The sequence below is a fragment of the Cygnus atratus genome, chromosome 1 (assembly GCF_013377495.2).
Source record: "Cygnus atratus isolate AKBS03 ecotype Queensland, Australia chromosome 1, CAtr_DNAZoo_HiC_assembly, whole genome shotgun sequence".
Classification (NCBI taxonomy): domain Eukaryota; kingdom Metazoa; phylum Chordata; class Aves; order Anseriformes; family Anatidae; genus Cygnus; species Cygnus atratus.
This window is the reverse complement of record NC_066362.1, coordinates 125,354,583-125,376,409: the sequence shown is the minus strand read 5'-3', so window position 1 is coordinate 125,376,409 and position 21,827 is coordinate 125,354,583. Positions and strand designations below refer to the sequence as shown.

Here is a 21,827-nt window from a genome sequence, read left to right as displayed (position 1 = left end):
TACAGCCAGAGAGGTGTGAATGCTTTTTGCTTTCATTTGGAAGGCAGCCTAGGAGGTAAGAGTATTTTTAAAGTATATAATGTAGCTAAAAAAAAAAAAAAAAAAGTTCTTTTATGTGCTAAAATATGATCAACAATTTTTGATTGACACTGTACTAGCTAAATCATGAGTGAAATGACATTGTACTAACACAGTAAATCCTTGCTTTTTCTTTAAAAATCATTGTTGGATTTTTGCAAGTTGCAGTATAAATTGCTTTTAAAGGAATTGCTCTATCATATAAGTTGATTAAATAGATACAAAATCTAAAGTGTTAAGGTACTCAATTAAGTAAATTCAACACAGAGGCTACTTAAAGCAATTCAAATGATGGCTGGAACACATGCAGATCATTTGAGATTCACTGAACTTGCTTAAGCAGCTGACTGAGTAGAAACTAAATCTGATGAGTTTTACTCCACTTTATCTAGAGCAGGGTAACAACTAGGACTGAAGCACTGAAAATAGAAAAGGAAATTTTCCAGTCCCCTGCAAAAGTTCAGTCAGCTGGACCTCATAGCACCATGGGCAACAAAAAATAGATGCTCTTGATTATATACAAACTTGCAGATGAACTGTGCTCCGCTTCCTTTCCTTTTTTTCTCCCCAGGCATTTGAAATATCTTGATATCTTGAACGGCTGCTGTACCTTCTGGAAAACTGAGAGAATATTCTGTTGAGAGTTAATTTGGCTCACTTCGTATTTCCTCTTCAGCATTTGTCTTTTTTTTTTTTCCCCCCACTAGGGATATTTGCATGACAATGGGATCTTTCTTGCTTAAGAGTTCATCTGCTCCTGCTGCTAATTTCCCACCTGAAGTTGTAATTTTCTATTTGAGACATCATAATTATCTCAACTGCAATTAATTGTGATGTCACAAATGGAGGATTATGACTTTGGGTTGGAAATGAGATTGAAAAATAGAAGGAGTTTCGAGAAGCAAGAGGTCTTCTTGAAAAATAAAAGAGGAGACAAAATAATTTTGGTTAAACCAAGGCAATCCCCTATCAGCTTCTTTCTTACAGTTGTGGAATAACAATTTCAGTTTTTGCTGTCTGTGATCTTCATACGAAGCCCTGTTTGAGATGCTGTGGAGGGGGAGAAGAGGGCAAGGATTTTACTGTGGAGGAAGGGGAACCTTCCCTTGAACAAACACCCCATGCAGCAAGAGAGAAATAGAAATCAGGGAGCCTCCAGAGAGGTCTGGGGTCTGCTGGCAGACAGAATGCAGGGTTGGTATGGCTGTAGTTGGTTCAAAGGCCCATCAATTTGTTGCATTTCATATCTTGCAATATACACTTGGATTTAAGCATTTCCGTTTGAAGGACAGAGCTATTTTTGAGGGATGAGGATAATTCCAAAGGCTTAAGGAGAAGTTATGTTCAGCTTCCCAAAAACATACAAAGTATGATCTTTGTGCTACCCTGGTCCATCATGGCTTTAAGTTATTCTAAGGCTTTGTCATATTTTACTTCTTTCTATGTCACCCTTTCCTTTGGTATCCTCTTGCGTTTCTTTTTGAAATGTGTTGTTTCCACAGTGATGCTGGGTGTCTGGGTGGCCTGCTGCTGTTTTTTGTGAGGACATTGCTAAGGTTGTTTATATCCTCATACTATGATTTATGAAGTGGCAATACTCATCTACAGTTACTATCAATCCACACCAGCATGTTTACAAGGATTTCACATAAACAATGGGACCAGTTCATGACTGAAAAACAAAAAAACAAAGTCAATGGAAAGTGAAGTGTCTTATTTAACACCTTTAAATTTTAGGGAAAGGGGAAAGACTGTGAAGCAAAGGGATAAAAGTGGAGAACAATATAAAGGTCAGCCATGGGGTTTTAGGGAAGTACAGTGTCCTTCAGAAAAGTGTGCACCTGGCCTCAAGTGTAAATGGAAGTGACCCTCAGTGGAAACACGACAGTTTGCCCTTTCAGGGATCCAGGGTCAGCCATATCTCTGAACTAAATCTATTGATCAGTTGGATGTGTACTGTGCCATAGCAAAATGGGTCATTTCCTGGTGTCTTTTGGAAAACATTATAAAAGGAACCATTTGACCATTTGATTAGCTCAAAAATTGGTAGGAAAGATTTTTGTGCTCACATTGCTGTAATTCTGCAAAAACTCTGCAGGTGTCAACAGACCAACCGTGATAATCTGGCAACAGAATCTAGACCCTCCACACTGTGATGTGAAACTCATTTGTGGCACCAAATTTACCTTGTAGGCAAGTTGGTTTGAAATTAAATTACGATGCCTTCAGGGAGGCATAATAATATGCAGTGGAAAAAGAATGGGGGAAAAAGTGTCATACATTGAGCAATGGTTATGTCTGCCAATGTTTTATTTTCTTTTTCTTTTTTCTTTTTCAAAGGCAAAAGCAGTTATGGCAAAAGTGGGTTATCCCCAGTTTATAATGAATGACACATATATTAATGAAGACATCAAAACAGTAAGTGTTAGACTTGTATCTTTCTTCTTTTACATATTGTGACCATTCTTTGCTTTGTTTCACCCTTGTCTAAAACCAAAGCTCCTTAGTTTTACCCGCATCTGGAGTTCTGCTTGCCTGCTTATTTTTAAACATTGAATTAAGTATGCTAGCTCTAGTGTCTAAAGTGTCGATGTTAACATGTCTAAGTGAGATGGCCTCCAGGCCTGCTGGGAGTGAAATTGGCCTGGATGCAAAGAACCTCCCCGCTATTAAAATTTTTAAGGTTAAAAGTACCAGATATAATTTTTTTATTTACATATAAAAACAGAATGAAACAAAACCATTTCTCCTCAGCGTAATGGCCTTCAGAGAAACGAATGCATATTTCCTCTGAATTATCACAATTGATGATGCCTGTATAGACTCTACCCCCTTTCTCCAGGCTACGAATTTTATTTATGCTTGTTTCTCATCATACCTGGAGGCCCTAACCACTGTACAGCCCTACTGTTACAGATGCTGGACAAGGATACTGTGGAGGCTTCCTTCCTGACATGGTATCCATTCAGCCTAACTACAGCAGGAAGGAAGATGATAAAGAATAAGATATTTTGTTATTTTTCAAAGGGGTAACTGTGGTGTGTATGTGGAAAATGGTATTACTGCAAGTCACAGGCAAAGTAGAACCACAAATTCGATCCTGAACCATTAAAATCCAAGTAGTGATAGAGTCACTATGCCAGAAAACAGGAAAGTACACTAAAAGGAGGCATGATTAATTGAGAAACCTTTGAAGAACTAGCTCTACAAGCTTACTCCTTCCTTGTTCATGGAAGAGTGGCGCGAGACAGTGCTGTGAATCCAGTGTAATGAGATGAAGGAAGTGACCAACTTTACCACTCAGGGTATGAAGTTACTTGCCCAGATAATGGTAATGTCTAGCAAAAACCTCTTGTTAATCACAGTGGCAAAACCCAGTTAAATTTGAAATATAACTTTTCTTATATTCTTTTTATAATTTTGTGATCTGAAATATAATCTGAAATGTAACTCACAAGTCCTGGGATTACTTGAAACTCTTGGCAGGGATATAATCTGGATTTATAAAACATTAACATCCCTTTTTCTTGCATGTTTGGTTGTGGGGAGGGTTACTAATAGATTTGGAGGCGTATGGGAATGTGGAGCCCTATGTCTGTAAGTGTTTAATGCGAGGAATGGTAAAAAATGGCAGCAGAATCCTCCAAGGGCACATAGTACAAAGTATTTATAATGAAATTCAAAGCAAACTGAAAAACAAGAGGCTTTGTTACAGTTTTGAAAGCAGTTTTAAAATGGACTTTTAGAAATAGGGATAGACCTATTTCTGTATGGAAAAGAGTCTGCCTTAACAATAGCCATAGAAACATGCAGTCTACAATTTCTCTTTGGGTACTTCTGAATTCCTCAGTTTCTCTCTGCACAGGCAAGAGCTTTCCACCAGTCCCTTGCAAAGATCCTTTCACCCTTCATTTTTTAACTTACATCAATACTTATTAAAAAATATTTATTCCTCCTACCAAATGCGGAAATTTTACTTAGTTTGATAATGACTAAAAAAATTATGCAGTTATCTTGTTTAAATTAAAAGTTCTGATTGTTTTATGTCAGTATTTTATTTTATTTTATTTTATTTTATTTTTTATTATTTTTATTCCTTGGACATGTTTTAAAAATATCTGTGCTTTACCTATACAGCTGAAATTTACAGAAAGTGACTATTTTGGCAATGTATTACAAACTCGCAAATACGCAGCCCAGTCTGATTTCTACTGGCTTAGAAAAGAAGTTCCAAAAACAGAGTGAGTAGACAAAAGACAAATTTTCATCATCTTTTAACAATGTTTTAAATTACATTATTTAATGTATACAATTTATGTTGTAATAGAATTATACACACAGCAACATTTTATAATAAAAAAGCCTATGGGCAACAAAACAAAACAAAACAACAACAACAAAAAACCACAGTTATTCAGGAACTCCTGGGGATATTTTTATCATAAAAGTACTCTTTTCATTAAGTTCTAGGTACCCCTGTTCCGATGCACAATAAACATATTCTGGCAGTTTAAACTTTTAATCTAATGAAAAAAAAAGAACTAGTTGAATCTCAATTAAAACTGGATTATGTCTCTTGGTCACAGTTAGAATTTGGAATGATACAGCAGAGATTTATGAAATAATTTTTCTATTAGTGGAGCCATTATCAAGAGATAATATTATTAATGATAGCAATAAGCATTGTTAGTTACCTGCTGTTGATTGCAGTGATACAGCCTAAGACATGATTTAATTTACATATGTTATATTTTATTTGTAAACCTGAGAGTACATATTGTGTCACATATAGTCATCAAATACATAAAAGAATCAGTCTCTTTTCTTACTGGTGGGTAATCAAATCCTTAAAATGCAAATTATAACCTAAACAGAACTTAATTACTCTAATCACGCTACTTAAAAACGACTCCTTCTGCACAGAGCCTTTGAAATCAGTGCTTCTGCTTAGCTCCTGTGATGCTATTTCCTTATGGTTCCAGAAATTCCTTCTCATACTGAACTGTACCTTGTTTCAAGGATGGCTCTGCATTGTCCGTGAGGTAGGAAGAGGGTGCCAGCAGGACAGTTGCAGCCCGTGCTTGCTTAGAATTTCATAGTTTGGCTGCATATTTTCAGGGGGTTATTTATAGCTTGATTTTAATGATGAGTTAACGTAAGCTCATTACACTTTTTTTTTCTGACATTGCAATGGTTAATCCCAGTGAAACATAATGCTTGCCTCTCCACAGAAATTGTAATCAGCAGCCCTCATCCTGTGAGCAAAGTTGAGGCAGCACTAACACAGACCAAGTAGACTGCTGGCAAGAATGAAAATGCCCCCTGCAGGGAAATTAATGGGCAGGTAGTCCCTGAATATACACCTCAAGGGCTGTCACCTCTGAGAACTGTCACTTCATGTGGGTATGCTTCAAAAACTTGAAGGTTTTACCCTACTGACCACTACAAGATTGACTACTTTCTCTTCCTTGTCTTTGCCCTTTTTTTTTGAGGATTACTTAACAGCAGTCTCCTCATCACCTTTGTCTTGCCCTTAAGTAGATCTATTCCAGTCTGCTTTTGCACTTTCCTTTGCTTAAAAAAATAGGAAGATAAACAGGTCTAGTGTCTATATGTGGTCACAAAGTAGCTCATCCACAGGAGGTGGAGTAAAAAGGAAAAAATGACCCCTTCTGTACTGGCTGCTGCATAAGAGGGGAGATGGGAACCTCTGGTGGGTTTACTGTCTCCATGTGTGCATACATATAGGGCAGGGGACAGACCCTTCCAGCTTCACTCTGCGCAGCTCACTGGGGAACAGTCTGGCTTGGGGCATCCCAACCTGATTTTCAATATCTTTTCTCTGTCAGCACAACTATATGCTCTGTTCCCTGCGGGGCTGGGGGTAAACCTGTATGAGCCCTCAGCCATGGTTTTTCCTCTTGGGGAATTATTCTGCCTCTGCACCTGGTCAGGGATAGAAAAGGGATCTGAAGGTGGTATCCCTTACACTGGCCACTGTTGCTGTGTCAGCTGAGGACTACCAAGGCACAGAAAGCCATTGTCACCTGTAGTAAAAATACCATCCTGTGTTTTAATTTATTATAATATACAAATAATTCCCACCAGTCTGAGGCATGTCAAGGATGGTCTTAAATGCATTAGTATTTGCCACATTTTGGCTATCAGAACACTGCATTCTGAGGCTTTTACTTCTCTTTTTTCTTTCTTTTCTTTCCCTGTTTTTTTATTTTTTATTTTTTTATTTTTTAAACTTTTATCTGTCACTGAATTCCACAGATCATTGGCCTACACTGAAGCTTGGCACTGTGTTAATAGAGAATTACCCTTGGGGGTTTGTTTCCATTTTCTTTGTTTCTACTTTTCTTTAGTTTAGTAGCTTCTAGCAAAATATTTATATTTACAGATATATATTAAAAGATGGTCCATGCTGTGGACTGATAAAGATAAATAAGAAAACAAGTATATAAGAAAATAAGTTATCACATAGTACTGTAATATTACTCCCAAATGTGAAACACTATATTCATTTAGCAGATGGTGCAGGTTTCTCAGCAATATTATTTCAATCTGGACTCACTTTCATCAGCATAGTCAACTATATGGAAAGACAATGTGCTAGTTCACTTGAAACACCAGGGAAACACTATCAGGGGACAGAGGAGCTGAGAGGTACAAGACAAAGGAGTTTGATAAAGCAAGAGGAATGTGGATAAGAAAGTGGAAATAGTTATTCTGGGGATTCAACGGTTTTGTAATCTAAGAAACAGAAAAAATCCCCCAAATCAGGAGTATTTATCAAAATTCATTGTTCTGTGTTTTGCTCCCTCCTGACCTAGCTGTTGTCTAGTTTACAGCAAAAAGGGAGTGTTGTGATATGACAAGGGGTAATGGCTTTAAAATAAAAGACGGTAGATTTAGATTAGATATCGGGATGAAATTCTTCACTGTAAGGGTAGTGAGGCACTGGAACAGGTTGCCCAGAGAAGCTGTGAATGCCCCATCCCTGGAGGTGTTCAAGGCCAGGCTGGATGGGGCTTTGGGCAACCTGGTCTGGTGGGAGGTGTCCCTGGCAGGGTATCGGAACTGGGTGATCTTTAAGGTCCCTCCCAACCCTTTTGTGATTCTATGATTCTGTGAAAAGGAGTAGCGAGGGCATCATGTGCGATGCTGATCAGGCCATGGATGGGAGGAATGCACCTGGAAACCTTTCACACCCAGATGGTGCTGAGGAGCCGTGACATGATACTGGGGTCCCCAGGGGCCTGGTTCCCCTGCAGTCACCACAGCCACAGGAGGTGCACTTTGCAGTCTTCAAAAAAGAACAACAACAACAAAAACATAGTTTTTACTTGGGACACTGCACATCAAATTTTGCTCCATCTAAGTGTTTCCTCTAACTCAAAAAGTTGAGAGAACAAATTGCAACTTCAGTTCATGCTTTGTGCAGAATTAAAGAAATAAGCTTTTCCTTGTATTGTAATCATTCCCAGTCAACACTTTTCATGACTTCCGTTGTAGCACACTATGCTTTTAACTCAGGAAGTAAGATATGGTGGAGGTAGCTGTAACACAAACCTATTAGAGCATCTGCCTCACTTGTTATCTCAGTACAAGATTTTCTTTGCAAGAGATATCAAACTTACAAGTATCAAGTCCACAGCTTTATGTTTTGACTGCTGCAGTAGTTGATAGGTAACATTTTACACTCAGCTATTCCTCTTTCACATGCTACTAAGAAATAGAAACAGAAGAAACAATTCTAGTTTTATTATTTAGTCTGTAATTAAAGGGAGCTTAGATTTTGTTATGCTTGTCTTTTTTTTTTTCTTTTATTTATATATTTTTTTTCTGTCCTGGTAGTGAGTCAAATACACTGACATTGTAACCAGATCTAGAGCAAATGACCAACCAGACTTCAAACAGGAATGTGAGAGCTATTTCTAAATTTGCTTCGCCTTAAAATTTAACATTGACAGCTATTTATTATAGCTCTTCATATAGTAATTTGATATATTATTAGTTAAGGTCTGTCACTGAAGACTCAATCATTTCAGGGCACCCACTGAAAGAGGCTGACAAATGTGAGGTGAAGTTGTTCATCTAGTCTGAATAGAAGCAGTCTCAGTTATTTCTGTCCTTTTGTGGAAATTGCTTTCTAAATCTTTCTGAGTGGCTTGCAATGGTACAACAAAATGCTGGAGTGCAAATATGCTCCTTGCCAGAGTCTCTAAACATCAAATATAAAATTCAGCAGTATACACTGCTTGTCACCAGAAAACTCTTTTCTTTGTGACTCCTTGTTACAGCTACTAAGTCTTCTCTTTCTATCTGCTTAAAAGTATAACAAATTTCATACTGCATTTTTCTTGAGGCCTTGTTGTGAAAAAGTGACTTAGAAAGAACATAGTTCAGTTTTACAGTGAGAAAATTGAGACTGCTATTGGTGTCTGGTTTATACTAAGCTCAGAAGACAAGATGGGCTCTGCTGTTGCAGTGGTAGATCATGAAGAAAGGAGTAGCAACAGGACAGAGAGGTTGTGAAGAGACTCAGCAGCTTGTCTACAAGCGATGAGGTAACTTCTTAGGTATGAAAGTGTGGCCAGCAGTGTTGCGGTGTTGGTTGCTCTCAGGCCAAGTGAGGTGTTTCTGTTATGACAAATACGTGCATCGCTATGGTTAGCTTCTCACCCAGAAAAAGAGGTGAAAACTTGTGCTATTAGAGAGGCATTGCTTGTACTTGAGGAACTCTTTAACCACTGCTTGTGGTGTTTCCCATCAAGAGCTGGTTGCGGTGAGCTCAGTGTGGCCCCGGGAGTGCAACAGCAAAGAGGATGGGGAAGAGAGCAAAGTACATTAGTCTGTTTTGAAGTGTAAGTTATCTGCCTCAGGCCTTTAATCCTGTGCCTGGAAATGAGGGAGCCCTGCAAGACACACACTGTAAGAAGGATTTGTAAAAAGGGAGTTGTTTGTTGTTTGGAAGCCTTTTTCATGCTTAGAAGTTGCTGTTCAAGAGAATAGAAAGGATGTTTTAAGTGGAGAAAACCCACAGGGTGAGGTAGAAGTTGCAATGCTATGTGTCTGTTCAAACTTCCAGTAAAATCCAAATTATAGTGTTGAGCATTTCAGGTGGGTCCCTCCAGGGTTGTCTCCTTGTCAAAGAGAGACGGAGTCCTTCAGAGCTACTGCTAAGCTGGGAGAGCAGTACCACTGCACAAGTGGCTGGCTTGAATCCTTCAAAATATTTCGGCTCATCAATGATGTCAACAAATGTGAAAATAAAATGTGGTCAATTAGAGCCCCTAATTTTTTTTCTTTATCCCTTCACCATAAGCATTCTTTCTTCAGTTTTCCATTATCTCACTATGTTACCTCTTGCATTTCATGCCTTTATTATAGAGGAAACAGAAAACACACCAAAATAGACAACCTCCCCCTACTCCTCCCATTCAGCATCTCCTAATAAACAAAAGTGGGAGAATTATCTGTGACAATTAGAGAGTATAATGTGATGGATGGTTTAGACATTTACAAGACATCACTCTTGGCTTTCCTTGGTTACTTTTTCTAGTTACTGCATTATAAAATAAGCTGTTCAGCTTTGAACATGAGAGAAGCAGATAAACTTATTGATAAAAGACAGAATGCTGCCATCATAAACCTCTCCCCTTTGTTACATGGTCTATGTGAGGACATCAACTGTCAGAACAACAGTCAGGCTCTGCAGATAACTCCATTTGATGGTGCTATTTTAAAACACAAATTGTGCTCTTGAATGTCACCGGCATCACATATTTTCCATGTTCTGATAGATCTTCCTTTGTCTTACTCCTTGTTTTGCAGTTGCCATCTTTTCTCTTTGAAAGGAATTTTCCAAAGCAATTGCATTACTTTTATTGCTTTCAGGCTTTACAAAACTTCTGAGTAATGTGTTGCTAAAGAAATCAGGATTTTCCTTTTTTGGATGCTTATTACAGTTGTTTCTAATTTATTATGAATTAGCTACAAATTCTCAACATCTTTATTAATTACTTTAATTTTTTCTCAGTTCTTCATTATAAAAGCATAAGTTGAAATCTTGAACTCACTGAAGTCAGAATTTCCTCAGAGGGGTTTTGGATCTTGCTGAAACCTATTGAGATTTTTCTACTCGTATGGGTGAAACCACTGCCAATATAGATGAGCTTAGGCTAAGGAGATTCATAAATCCTATTTGCATTTCAAATCTAGGTTTCCTTCCAGTAAGTATGAGAAATCCAAACACCAGAAGAAATGGTAATATTCCTTGTAAAATTTGTTTTGCTTTAAGGATGTCCGTTTGTTTATGGGCACGCTGATGCTCACTGAGTAGGGTACAGAGTGTGAAGCTGTTTATTTCAAATTCAGGTTCCCAGAAAGGACCTACCCATGTTGTTAACATCATCCTAATCATACAAGTGCCTGTTCAGCAAAGAGTCTGAAGCCACTTCAGTCATTTCAAAATGCTCTCTAGTTTCAAGAGGGAGTTTCTCTGCACATGGTTGAAAGACAGGTATAATAAAATCTTAGAGAGTTTTCACAGCTGCTATCAGTGTTGCACCTCTGTTGGGTGAAGTCAGGACTTCAGTTTGTCAGCTTGGAAGACCTCACAAGCACTACTGTCACTTAGAAATACAACAGATTAGGTAATAGGAAACTTAACAATCACTCTTGTTGAGCAATCATTAAGTGCACTTAAAGTAAAGCCATTAAACAATAGGCTTCGATGTTCCAGAAACTGTGAGCTGAACTGGAGAAATAATTTAATGTATCCTTGGTCTTTTACATTTTTGCTTCTTTCCACTGAGTGAACTTTTTATCTTTGCTTATTCTATTCATGAAGTTGTTTTAGTGTACTGACAGATGATTGCTTTTGCTCTTACTACAGGTGGTTTACCAGCCCAACTACTGTCAATGCTTTTTATAGTGCATCTACCAATCAAATCAGTGAGTATCTGACTTCTGAGCCTGTTTTTAAAATGTCTGTTTGGCAAATGTTACATTAAGCTTCAGAAAATATCTGTACAGTTTGTGTGTGTGTGACTGTATATCAGGGGGAAGAAAATCAGAACTGCAAACATCATAATTTATCTGTGAGGCATCTTTAGTTAGAGGATAGTTCTGGAAAAGCAAGGGCTCCAACAAATCTGAATTACTGTTGCTTAGTGGATTACACTGAGTAAACTGAGTTGCAGTAACTGCTTGTGTGTGTAGTTTGTCCATTGCAAATATGAACAAAAATGTTAGCTTAAATCACTTTTACTAAAGTTTATACTACTGTTTATATTTTCTGTTTGCTGTAGCAAAAACATGTGCACACATACCTCCATAAATATGCACTAACACTTTAAGTGACAGCAATTCAATTTGCTAGTATTAATAGCTACGTAGCAAAAACCATGGTTATAGGAGATTGTGACGTAATAAAAAAAAAAAAAAAAAAGGTGTCCAGCAGATTTATTCAATACCTTACAAGGACAAGAAGCAGTATCTGTAGGTAACTTAAAATTCTTGCCTGTATAGTATGATGAAATTTTCTTGTATGTAGAGTGCCACCGGTCTTGCACTAATTTTAGTTCCTTGTTGTTTCTAGTGAGTATAAATCCTGGTTTGGTAAAATTGTTGAGATTTTCCAAAGATATGTATGGGTTTGGATGTTTTCTCCAATTGTTTTAGTGGGACTTTGCATGCAAAATTTCTAACTGGTTTTAAAAGTCTATACCAGTATTTCTGTGGATAATAGTGTTATCTTTGCCCTGACACTTCTCTTCATTGCTATTAGCTTTGCAAGTTAAATCAGCCATTCCAGTTTTATGCCGCCAGGGTCTGGAAGGCTGAGTGCTGCAACCTCTGTGATCTGGGTCCCCAGAGACAGGCTTGTCAAAAATCACTGAGTGACTCCCCCGCTTTCTCCTGAATCCCTTTTGATCGAATAGAAAAACAATTTTTGAAAGGCCCAGAATGAATGTTTCTCACAGAAGAGGTTACAGCAGAGGACAGGCGATCCGGGTCTGCTGGTATCCGCTCTTGCCTATTTCTGTAAATAATTTCTTGCCTCCAAATTTAAATTCGTTTGTATCTAAGTGAGCTCATTTGTAAAGTAAGTATGAGAATTAGGCGGGTCTTTTGATTAAAATTAGTCTAGACCTAGACTGCTCCACTTTAATTAGAAGTCTGCCATCATTAAGCAGCCACATTTTTGTTGATCGTTGGAGTGTATGCTTGAGGCAGGTTTCACCAGGTTGATCAGAGCTCTAAAGTACATCTGAAAAACGACATCTGGTTTTCCCACTAAACTGAGCACAGGCCCCCACTGCTCTTTCAGATGTATTGTGTGGACAGAGAGGAAGCTCAGTCAGTGCAAAATGAGAGCTGTTGCTGTTACATCTTCTTTAATATTGGGTCTTTTCTTAATAAGTCTTTTCAAGTTTCAGCAGCATTCAGCTCTCCTAGCTCTCTGCCAGGGCACATTAGAGAAAGCTGCAATGAAGAGGCTGGAGCTACTGAAGCTGAATTGTGCACTCACTGTGTCTAAGTGTCACAAAGCAGAGGGCTGTCAAATGTAACCTATCCGTCACGGGTATAGGGGTGATTGTGTTTTGTATCTCAACTGCTGACCGTCTTGTATTGCTGGCATTTGACCTAGAAATTTGGATAGTGCTGCTCACTGTCCTTTTAAGACAAGCAAACTCCTAAGAGCAAAAGGGTTTAGGTGGTTCTTTCTGAACAAAACCCTGTTCTACCTGTGAGTGAGAGAGTTACACATGTAACCTCACACTCAAAATGATGTGCAAAAGGAGGAGAGGCTTGATGAAAGACACAGCACAAAATGATCTTCCACTGCTGACTTCCATCAATATGCTTTGCAGGGAATGTGGCCCCTGTGATATGTGCAGGGAACGTGCTCAGGTCTGAAGCTGCTGATAAATACTTGTCATATCGCTACTGAGTTCCCAGTAATGCTGCTGGGAGCGAACTGTACCATGTTAGACCAAACTTTGCAATCCCAAGCATACTCCTGCTGTGGGCTGTATCTCTGGGCAAATCTCACGCACAGGAATTATTGCCTTACTGCTGTATAGCTATGTTTTCAGTAGTAATCACAGCAAGTTCTGCAGGGGCTGGGGATGTGCTACAAAACCTGTGTCCTTTTCAAAGGTGTAGTTAAATAACAGAAAAAAGTTCTACAAAACAGAATGTCAAAATTCTACAAATAAGAACGTAATTTGAGAATAAAAATGAGCATGAGCTCTAGAAGGTTAAATGTAAAGTTGTGATATAACAAGCCTACACAGATTGGAGGAGCAACTTTCTAAGAATATAAGATACTAATAATAAAACTTTTTTTTTTTTTTCCAAATACACTGAAAAAGGACAGTCTTTAAGACATAAAAATAATACAATTCTCTTTGTTGGAAGAATTTGGGAGGTTCTTATCCTCAAGCTTTTTCTTATGGAAATTAAGTCCCAAGAAGTGTCTCAAATATAGTGTTAATAGAAGACGCTTTAGAAGAAATTCATAAAGTGTATTGGGACAAATATAAGCAGCAGATAATATTCACTCAGGTATTCCAAAGGAACTTAGAAGTTGCCAAACAACCAGCCTTGGTATGTTATCACTTACACCATCCATGGCATGGGAAGAATGGGTATGGCAAATGTCAAATCTTTTTTTCTCGAAAAGCATCCAGAGGGATATAATTATATGCAGTATTCTAGCACCTATGTGAAGAAAACTGACCATAACAAAGACGAGAATGAGTAAATATATGAAATAATGGGGAAGAGTCAAAGTGACTTGTTCTTTGCTCTCTTTTAGGAAAAAAAAAATCACGCTTCCTTAGTCTATTAGAGGTTTTTTTTTTTTTTTTTTTTTTTGTAATTCAGCATGTAAGTGAACTTGATATGTTACTTTTATTTCCGTGGAACACTTTTCATGAAGTTCTTTCCCAATACTATTAATTGGAATTTGTCAGGAGACAGGAAAGAATATCCTTTCAGAAATTAATGACTAATCAGAGATGAGAAAAGGAGATAGGAACAAATTCATTGTTTTCAGAATAGCTGGAGGGGTGTGTTACCAAAGGATCTGTGCTGGTCACTCTGTTAGCAGATGATCAGAAAAAGAGGGTGTTCTGTCTTGAACAAAGGCATAGTTTTTGATCCAGGAGGATAAACTCTGTTTCAGGAGGACATGTCCCTCATCTACTGATTGCTGGAAGGTCAAAAGTTGTATTAATGGAAGAACTACCTCACAGAGAGACGCCCAATGCTCTTTCCACTGATATCTACAGGTCACTGGTAGAGAGAAGAGAATGGGTTAGGTCAGCTCTTTATCTTCTTGAGTGTTCTTGCTCTTCAGTACACAAACTAGAATTTAGTGTGTTCAAGGCCCATCTATTTATTCTCTTGGTAAATGCATTTACTAAGAAGGAGTATTCGAGAAAACTGAATTTTAAAACGCATAAAGCAAATTCTTTCTGGAAAGCAGCTGCTACATTAACGGGAAAAGACTTGGTTTTAAAGTTGATTCTAAAAATTAAGAACGCTCAATTTGGAAACAGAAATGTACTGTGTGGTATTATCAGCTTAACCACAGCAACTCCAAACTCAATTAGTCACTGAAGGTTTCATGAAACAATTTAGAGATATGGCATCATCTGTGCCTTGATCCGTGGACTCTGAAAAGGAGTTGTCATCCTGCAGAAGTGGAGGGGAACATGGTGGTCCTTGATCACTTCTTAACTTTAGGAAGATGCCTTTTCTTTCTGCACCCATAGCACAGGGAAGTCTCTGGCATTCTCCCAGTGAAAGGTCTATAAATTCTCCTGTCACTGTAGTCTGTATTGCTCACTTAAGTGTTAAACAAGAAATTGCTGGAATCTCCATGCAAGTCCATGCAATCTTCATATAAGAGAAATTTGTTAATGTTTTTAGTGGCATCTTGACTACTGAATTGCTTGCAAGAAAAGACCTTTCTTCACTAAAAATGAAAATTAATAGACAATAGAAACTAGATGATTAAAAAAATGGCTGGATTTGGGAGAATAAAGCAAAACTTCAATGTGCAGATATTGTAATGAATTCTGCTCTGCTTCAGTGCAAACATCCTTTATGGCTGCTATTACTTCATTTAATTTTCATTAGTAAATTATCAATAGCTCAAATGGACAACAATTCTGTTAATTTTTCCAAAAAAGAAGTAAGTATCAAGGTAAGATGTGCTGCAAAAAGCAAATTTATTAATTATGGTATATAAAATTTATCTTATTAAAGTTTGCTCCTGATGATCTCTATACTTGAGTTTTAATTATTTCCTGTTTTTTTTTTCCATGCTTCAAAGCATCTTAGATTAACAACCATGCATCTTTATAATGGTTGTTAATCACTTTTAAATTCAAATTGTATTTTTCTTAGTATTTGCTAGTCAATTTCTGTTCAATTATAGGTACTTAACAAGGATAACAGGTACATATAATTGTCTTTAGATGCTACATATGTATCCAAGCACACTTCATATAACCTAAGCAGCATGAATACCATCTTTTAAAATTATGATCACTGGAATACAAAAACACTTTCCAAAAGAGACTTTATTTTAATGAGCTCTAGAGCAGCCAACAAGTACATGATGAAAATAGATACAAGTGATGAACAAAGTATGCTAGCATAATTCTGTTCAAGAAAAGGTTTTATTTCATTACAACACTAAAATATTGGCCCTTGAATGTGTGAAGGGTAGAAGGGAACTGCTCATTAGACATTTGGTGTGTTTAATTTTCTTTCCAAGTGTCAATATATTTGCCTCTAGAATATGTCAAAAAAGTAACATCTGTGGTTTGTGAACAGTAATGAAAAGTGGATTTACAGTGAACTGAGGCAAATATAAGCAACACACTCAACGAGGTATGAGCTTGAATAGATGTATTGGATAATTAACTCCTGTTGATGTTATCTCTGTAAGTTTATACCTATGCTTCTTCTAAGTCATTTTTGCTTGTACTGCAGTTCTCTAGAAAGTCAAGAGGCCTCTTTTGAGAGCGGCTTCATTACATGCTACAGGAAGAAGATATAATCTAAAATAGAATTTTAAAATTATGTTCGAATTAGCATCCATAGAGAAAACTACAGATGAGAGCTTCTATTAGGCAGTAAGTATCATCTTTATAGAAAGTGGCATGCAGATATTGATGCTGGCAGCTGGCTGATGCTGTGAGTTGCAAAGGAGAACTCTTATCTCGCCAGGAGCCAGGCAAGCACTGGCAAACAGCACACGGTGCCATGGCAGGGGAAGGACCAGGGGACTCCACATAGCAGCACTTTCTCTTCCCTTAAGAACTGGACTAATTGGAAGGTTATTGATGAAGTAGTTTCAAGTGCTCCATTAGTTTCCAGGAGGTTAATGAACATAACAGATTTGGACTGAATACTTTCTGAGCCCTGTTATTAAGTAAGCTTTAAGTGTTCTTAAGTGAGCACTCGTTTTCATTTTTTCCTATTTACTAATGGACAGTATTCTCTTTTATTTACTTACAGTTATAGGTGAGATGATACATGATCCTTACACACATTTTTCTATTTCTTCTTCCTAAAATTCTTATGTATAAATGTTTAAAATAGGAGGATTTTTTCCGTGTGCTTTTCTTTTTATCTGGGGAATCTAGAGAGTTGTTGCCTTTAGAAAATAAAGATTAAAATTTATTGTAAAAACATGTTTCTTAATCCCTCAGCACACTTATCATTAGCTTGTCACAAACCATCATGCATTTCTCCTCACTGTGCCCCACTGAGGTTCTCTCTGTTTCAAGAGCAGCAAAGACCCTCTTTTGTAAGGTGAAATGGAAACTGAGCCAAGAATTGAACCAAAAGTTGCTGAGTCCTCTGCTTTAAGACCATCATTTCTCTTTATCTGTTAATTAATGTATTCACTACGACTCAGAAAATTAAGCTTTGTATTCGTGCACAGTCTGAAACAGTTACTGTGCCTCACACAATTTATATTCTCCATTCTTATTGTCTGCAGGATAGAACTTGAAATAAGGTGTAGGGTTCAGGTCAATGTTACGACAGAGTGATCCTAATTGCCTTCATATAGGTAGATCAAAGCTGTCTGGGATTCTTTGCAGCATCTAGTACATCGTCATATCTTGCAGATCTGAGACCCTGGAGACAGGAGAACTTGTTCCATTGAGAGTGGCGCTTCATGTCCCAGGCAGGACATGCAAAGGCACCTCAAATGCAACTGGAAGGAGATTCAGTTATCCAAGCAACTTAAAGTCTATAGAGCCATTTTAAAGAAATGTATCCTGCCCTTCACACAGTTTTTAGATAACTAAACAACATGCTCATAGTTTTCACATTTAATTCCTTAAATGAATTCAAAATCCTTTGCTTACTGACCAGAAATTAGTCTTCTGCTTATGTCTTATCCATTTAAAATTCTAAATATGAATTGGTTCAATGACACTTGGAAACAGGTTGCAGTTTTTAAAGACATCTGAGAACAGCCAGTACGACAATCAGCAGAGTACCCTGTAAGTCACACAGCTTAGCACAGATGTCTCCCACATCTGCTATTTATGTGGTGGATTCACTAGCCTGTCAGAAGTTGCTTTAAACAAACCAGCTAATTATTGGAAATTGTAAATGCACTGACTTTGAATGAGGCTTTACTAGATCTTGTCTTAGTTAAAAATATTATGCAATGTAAATGAACTATGGAATTAGAATTCATATTGAGATTTGAACTCCAAGTTTCCTTATGACATGTTCAGGCATCTCACCTGTTTCTTGTTTACTTCATCCATTTACTTTCATCCAGATGAAATGTCATTGTTTGTGTCTCTCTGGAAAAGTAGCTTTATTCCCCTGAGTTTCAGGGTGTTCATCTGCAAAATGTGTATAATAACATGGTATCAGCTGGTAAATTGATTCATTAATTGCAGTAAAGCTACTGTAAAACAAAAAAAAAAGAAAAAAAAAGAGAGAGAGAGAGAGGGAAAAAAAAGGAAAAAAAAAAGAAAAAAAATGTGTTTCAAACTTGAAATGTACTCCAACAAATTTCATAGCATCTTGCTGGGGAAAGAGGCTTAAAATTGATGCAATGGATAAAATGAAGCTAGATGCCTTCAAGTAAGTTAAAAGTGGTTCTCTGCAGGTGAAGAGTGCTGTCAGAGCTTCAAGATCAGCATAAATTCAGAGTGAAATATTTAAAGTAAGCCAGATGTGCTTCACTGTTTGAAATGCTCCTGTGTTCCAGAGCAGTAAGACAAGAGGAAAGTTCAGCAAAAAGTCACTGTCCAAGGGTGTGGGCATAGGGGTTAGGAAAGTCAAAGACTACCTGGAGATGAATCTGGTGCGGGATGTGAAGGGCTGTCAGAAAGGTTTCTGCAGGTGTATTAGCATCAACAGAAAGTCTAGGGAAAATGTGGACACACTGCTGAGTGGCTCAGGGGACCTGGTGACAAATGACACTATGAAGACTGTGGTACTCAATGCCTTCCTTGCCTTAGTCTTTACTGGTAAAACAGACTTTCAGAAATCCCAGGCCCTTGAGATCAAAGGGAAAGTCTAGAGCAAAGAGTCTTATCCTCATTGGAGGATGAGCAGATTGTGGAATATATAAACAGAACTGGACAGACACAAGTCCATGATCTGATAAGGCAAACTTGTTAGCTGAAGGAGATGGCTGATGCCATTTCAAGGCCACTCCTATTTATTTTTGAAAGGTTGTGGGGAGGTTGCTGAGGACGGGAAGAAAGCAAATGTCACTCCTGTCTTCAAAAACAACAAGAGTCAGGGAGCTACAGGCTGGCTAGCCTCACTTCAGTCCCTGTGTATGTGATGGGGTTTAAAGTAGAGATCCAGGAAACCACTTCCTTCACTAACCCAATAACCTTCTATCATCATCTTGGGGATGAGGGGAGAGCTGTGCATGTGATTTATCTTGACTTGAGCAAGACTTTCTACACTGTCTCCTACAATATTCTCAAAGACAAATTGACGAAGTAAAGACTACATAAGCAGACATTCATAAGCAGACTGAAAACTGGTGGAATTGCTGGACTCAGAAGGCTGTGATCATAGCTGCTGGGCTTTAAAGGGTTGTGATCAGTGGCACAAAGTCCATCTGGAGGACGACCCAGCTCATACATCTTGCCTTCTCTAAAATGCTTGGATGTACAGTACTAATGCTGTTCTCTGATAGCTTGAACTCAGATGTCCACAAATCTCCAGTGCTCTCATGTCATGTTACACCAGTGCCCATCTCAGAATGATGTTGCAGTCTTGCAATGTTGCTACAAAAGTAGGTAGAATATAAGAAAGTAGGCAAGGCAGATTCAGCAAGTCGAGGTCATACCTATGGCAAAGGGATTTGTCTGGGGGTCTGTAATAAGAGAGCACAGTTTTCTTTCTGTGTGCTGCTGATGAGTATGGTTCCAAGCCAGCACTAGCAGTAAACTGTACACATAACTGACAGAGAGGTTTTCACCCTATATCCCTCTTCTTGGACCATGTAGAGGGAAGAAGAATGTAAAGATGCACTAAAGACTAAATTTGTGGTGAAGTGCTAGCTGTAAGTACCTACTCATTGCCTGTATCCATTCTTTAAGATGTGAAACTGAAGTCTGCCTGACTTACTTCAGATCAGTGCTTTTCTCGCTTGAACTCCAGTGGCATACAAATAATCTTATTAGTATTTATTGCTTCTGCAGCCTACTATGAGCTCTCTGAGTTTTGTCATTAATTCTTTTAGGTGCAATATGCCAAGCAAGCAAGCAAGAAACAGGCTTCAGAAGGGAATTGCCTAACTCAGGGGATTCAAAACAGCACAGAATAAGAAACTGTCAGGTGATCTATCTCATGTTATAATTTCAAGAAGATTCTAGGTCTAGGACATTGTTTTCCTTGTTTCCTCCAAGGACAATCTTTTTGACACTTGCCTTAGGGAGACATTGTTTCTAGAGGGATGCCCTGTGTTGCCAGCTCCAAAGCTGTTCCTTGTATCCTAGTACTGTTGCAATACTAGGCAAGCACCCTTCATCATTTAGTACCACTAATCTCTGGAGGATAGGACACCTCCACTTTATTAGCTGCTCAGGAATCACTTTTAAAACTAGATAATAATTTTATTGAACAAAAACACCCTATTGGGTTCCCTGAGTTTTCCTTAAATGGGTCTTAGATCAGTGACTCACTTTGGCCTGAAAATACTTCCTAAGCTTGCTTTGGTGCATTTGAACTACAAAGGTGTTTCACACAGCACAAGCAGAAACCACTCTTTAAACAAGCTCCATTATTCAGCATGTCTTATCTAAAATGGATCCTGACTTAGAGTAAAATAATTTTCAACCTGTTGAATGGACTCATGGTTGGAGCGTCTTTCCATTCTTTCACATAACATGAGTGGTAACTTTATCTCATGGCTTAACTCACACCTGACTGTTTCAGCACTGTCACATGAAGGCAACTTTAGATTATATTACTTAGATGGGTGAACCTGAGTGAATCTTTGCATCTAGTTTACTAAAAAAATGCATGTATACCTCTACTGGAGCACAGACAAGTGCAAATTCACTACAGAAGCGTACACATAAGCAAAGTAATTTCTTCTCCTTACAAGATCTTGATAGCATCTTGGTGTGCTAGCAGCTACATGGCTGTGTGCCAGGGTTGTGTGACCACTAGACATGATTTCTTCATTCTGTTCACAGTTCCTCTCATCTGCTGCTGGGGGAAAGGATCATTCAGGGTTAGTCAACCATAACATTTATTTTATTAAATGATATCTTTGGCATGTCCAAAAGTATTTTCTGAAGTTTTGAACTTGGAAGGAAGCATGCAATGTAGTTCAGGGTAGATTTCCAACTCTTAGTACCTTATGGTGCTTAGCACACAAAGTTGATGACAACATATAGCAGTCACAAAATGCGTGTGAACAGGACACTGAAGGTTCAGGTGTCACGTGAACCAGCCTGCTGGAACATTGCATGCTCTAATGTGGAATGGGGGAGTGCCATTTACTTACATCAGTGTGCCGCAGCCCAGCCCAGGGATAATTCTGTTGGCCTCTGTATATTTTGGACCGGGCACTAATGGATGGATTTGTTCCTCTGTAAACTTATCAGACTTTTTTTAGGAAGAACTTAGTGTACTAGCAAACAATTTTCAACAGGATGCGTCAGTGTACCGTTACCGTGAGATGTTTAAAAACACACACCATAAACACTCAATACTTTTCTGTGTGTGCTGGGAGGCAAATAGAATTAGATCAGGAAAACTTTGTCCTTGACATTGGTACAATTGTGTTTTGTAGCACTGGGAAAGCAATTGATAACAAGCTTGAAAGGACAAAACAGCATCTGCAGAAGTAAGAGAAAAAAGTACTCAGAAAATAAGTTTGCAAACCATACTTTTTTTTGTTAAACTAATTGCAAATAGGTAGTCAAGGCAGCCAGGATAGAACAGTGAAAAAAAGCAGTCAGGAGGACATAACGCTTGCTACATCATTTGATGTGAATTACCCTCAGGATATTGTATTTAATGACTTTGGAAGGAAAGGAAAAATTTTGCCCAAAAATTTATTGGAAAATCTATGTCCTGTTTATCCGTGAAAAATTGAAGATGGTCAAAATCAAGTGAATGCATTTTTTGTTTGTTTTGATCTGAGTGGCCAGGTGATTTCTTGCAGAGAGCCTTGTAAGGTGAAGCAGAGATTCCTGGGAAAGCAA

The 21,827-nt window shown here is 38.1% G+C and overlaps 1 protein-coding gene across 1 annotated transcript in view; it reads left to right on the top strand.

Moving 5' to 3' along the window:
- The window catches only part of PHEX (phosphate regulating endopeptidase X-linked), a 100,790-nt gene that overhangs the window by 61,172 nt on the left and 17,791 nt on the right, over positions 1–21,827 (top strand). The window contains exons 13-15 of the mRNA XM_035542144.2: positions 2,419–2,496; positions 4,216–4,319; positions 10,985–11,043. Of these exons, the coding sequence (XP_035398037.1) occupies positions 2,419–2,496; positions 4,216–4,319; positions 10,985–11,043 (241 nt within the window). The remainder of the gene's footprint in view (positions 1–2,418; positions 2,497–4,215; positions 4,320–10,984; positions 11,044–21,827) is intronic.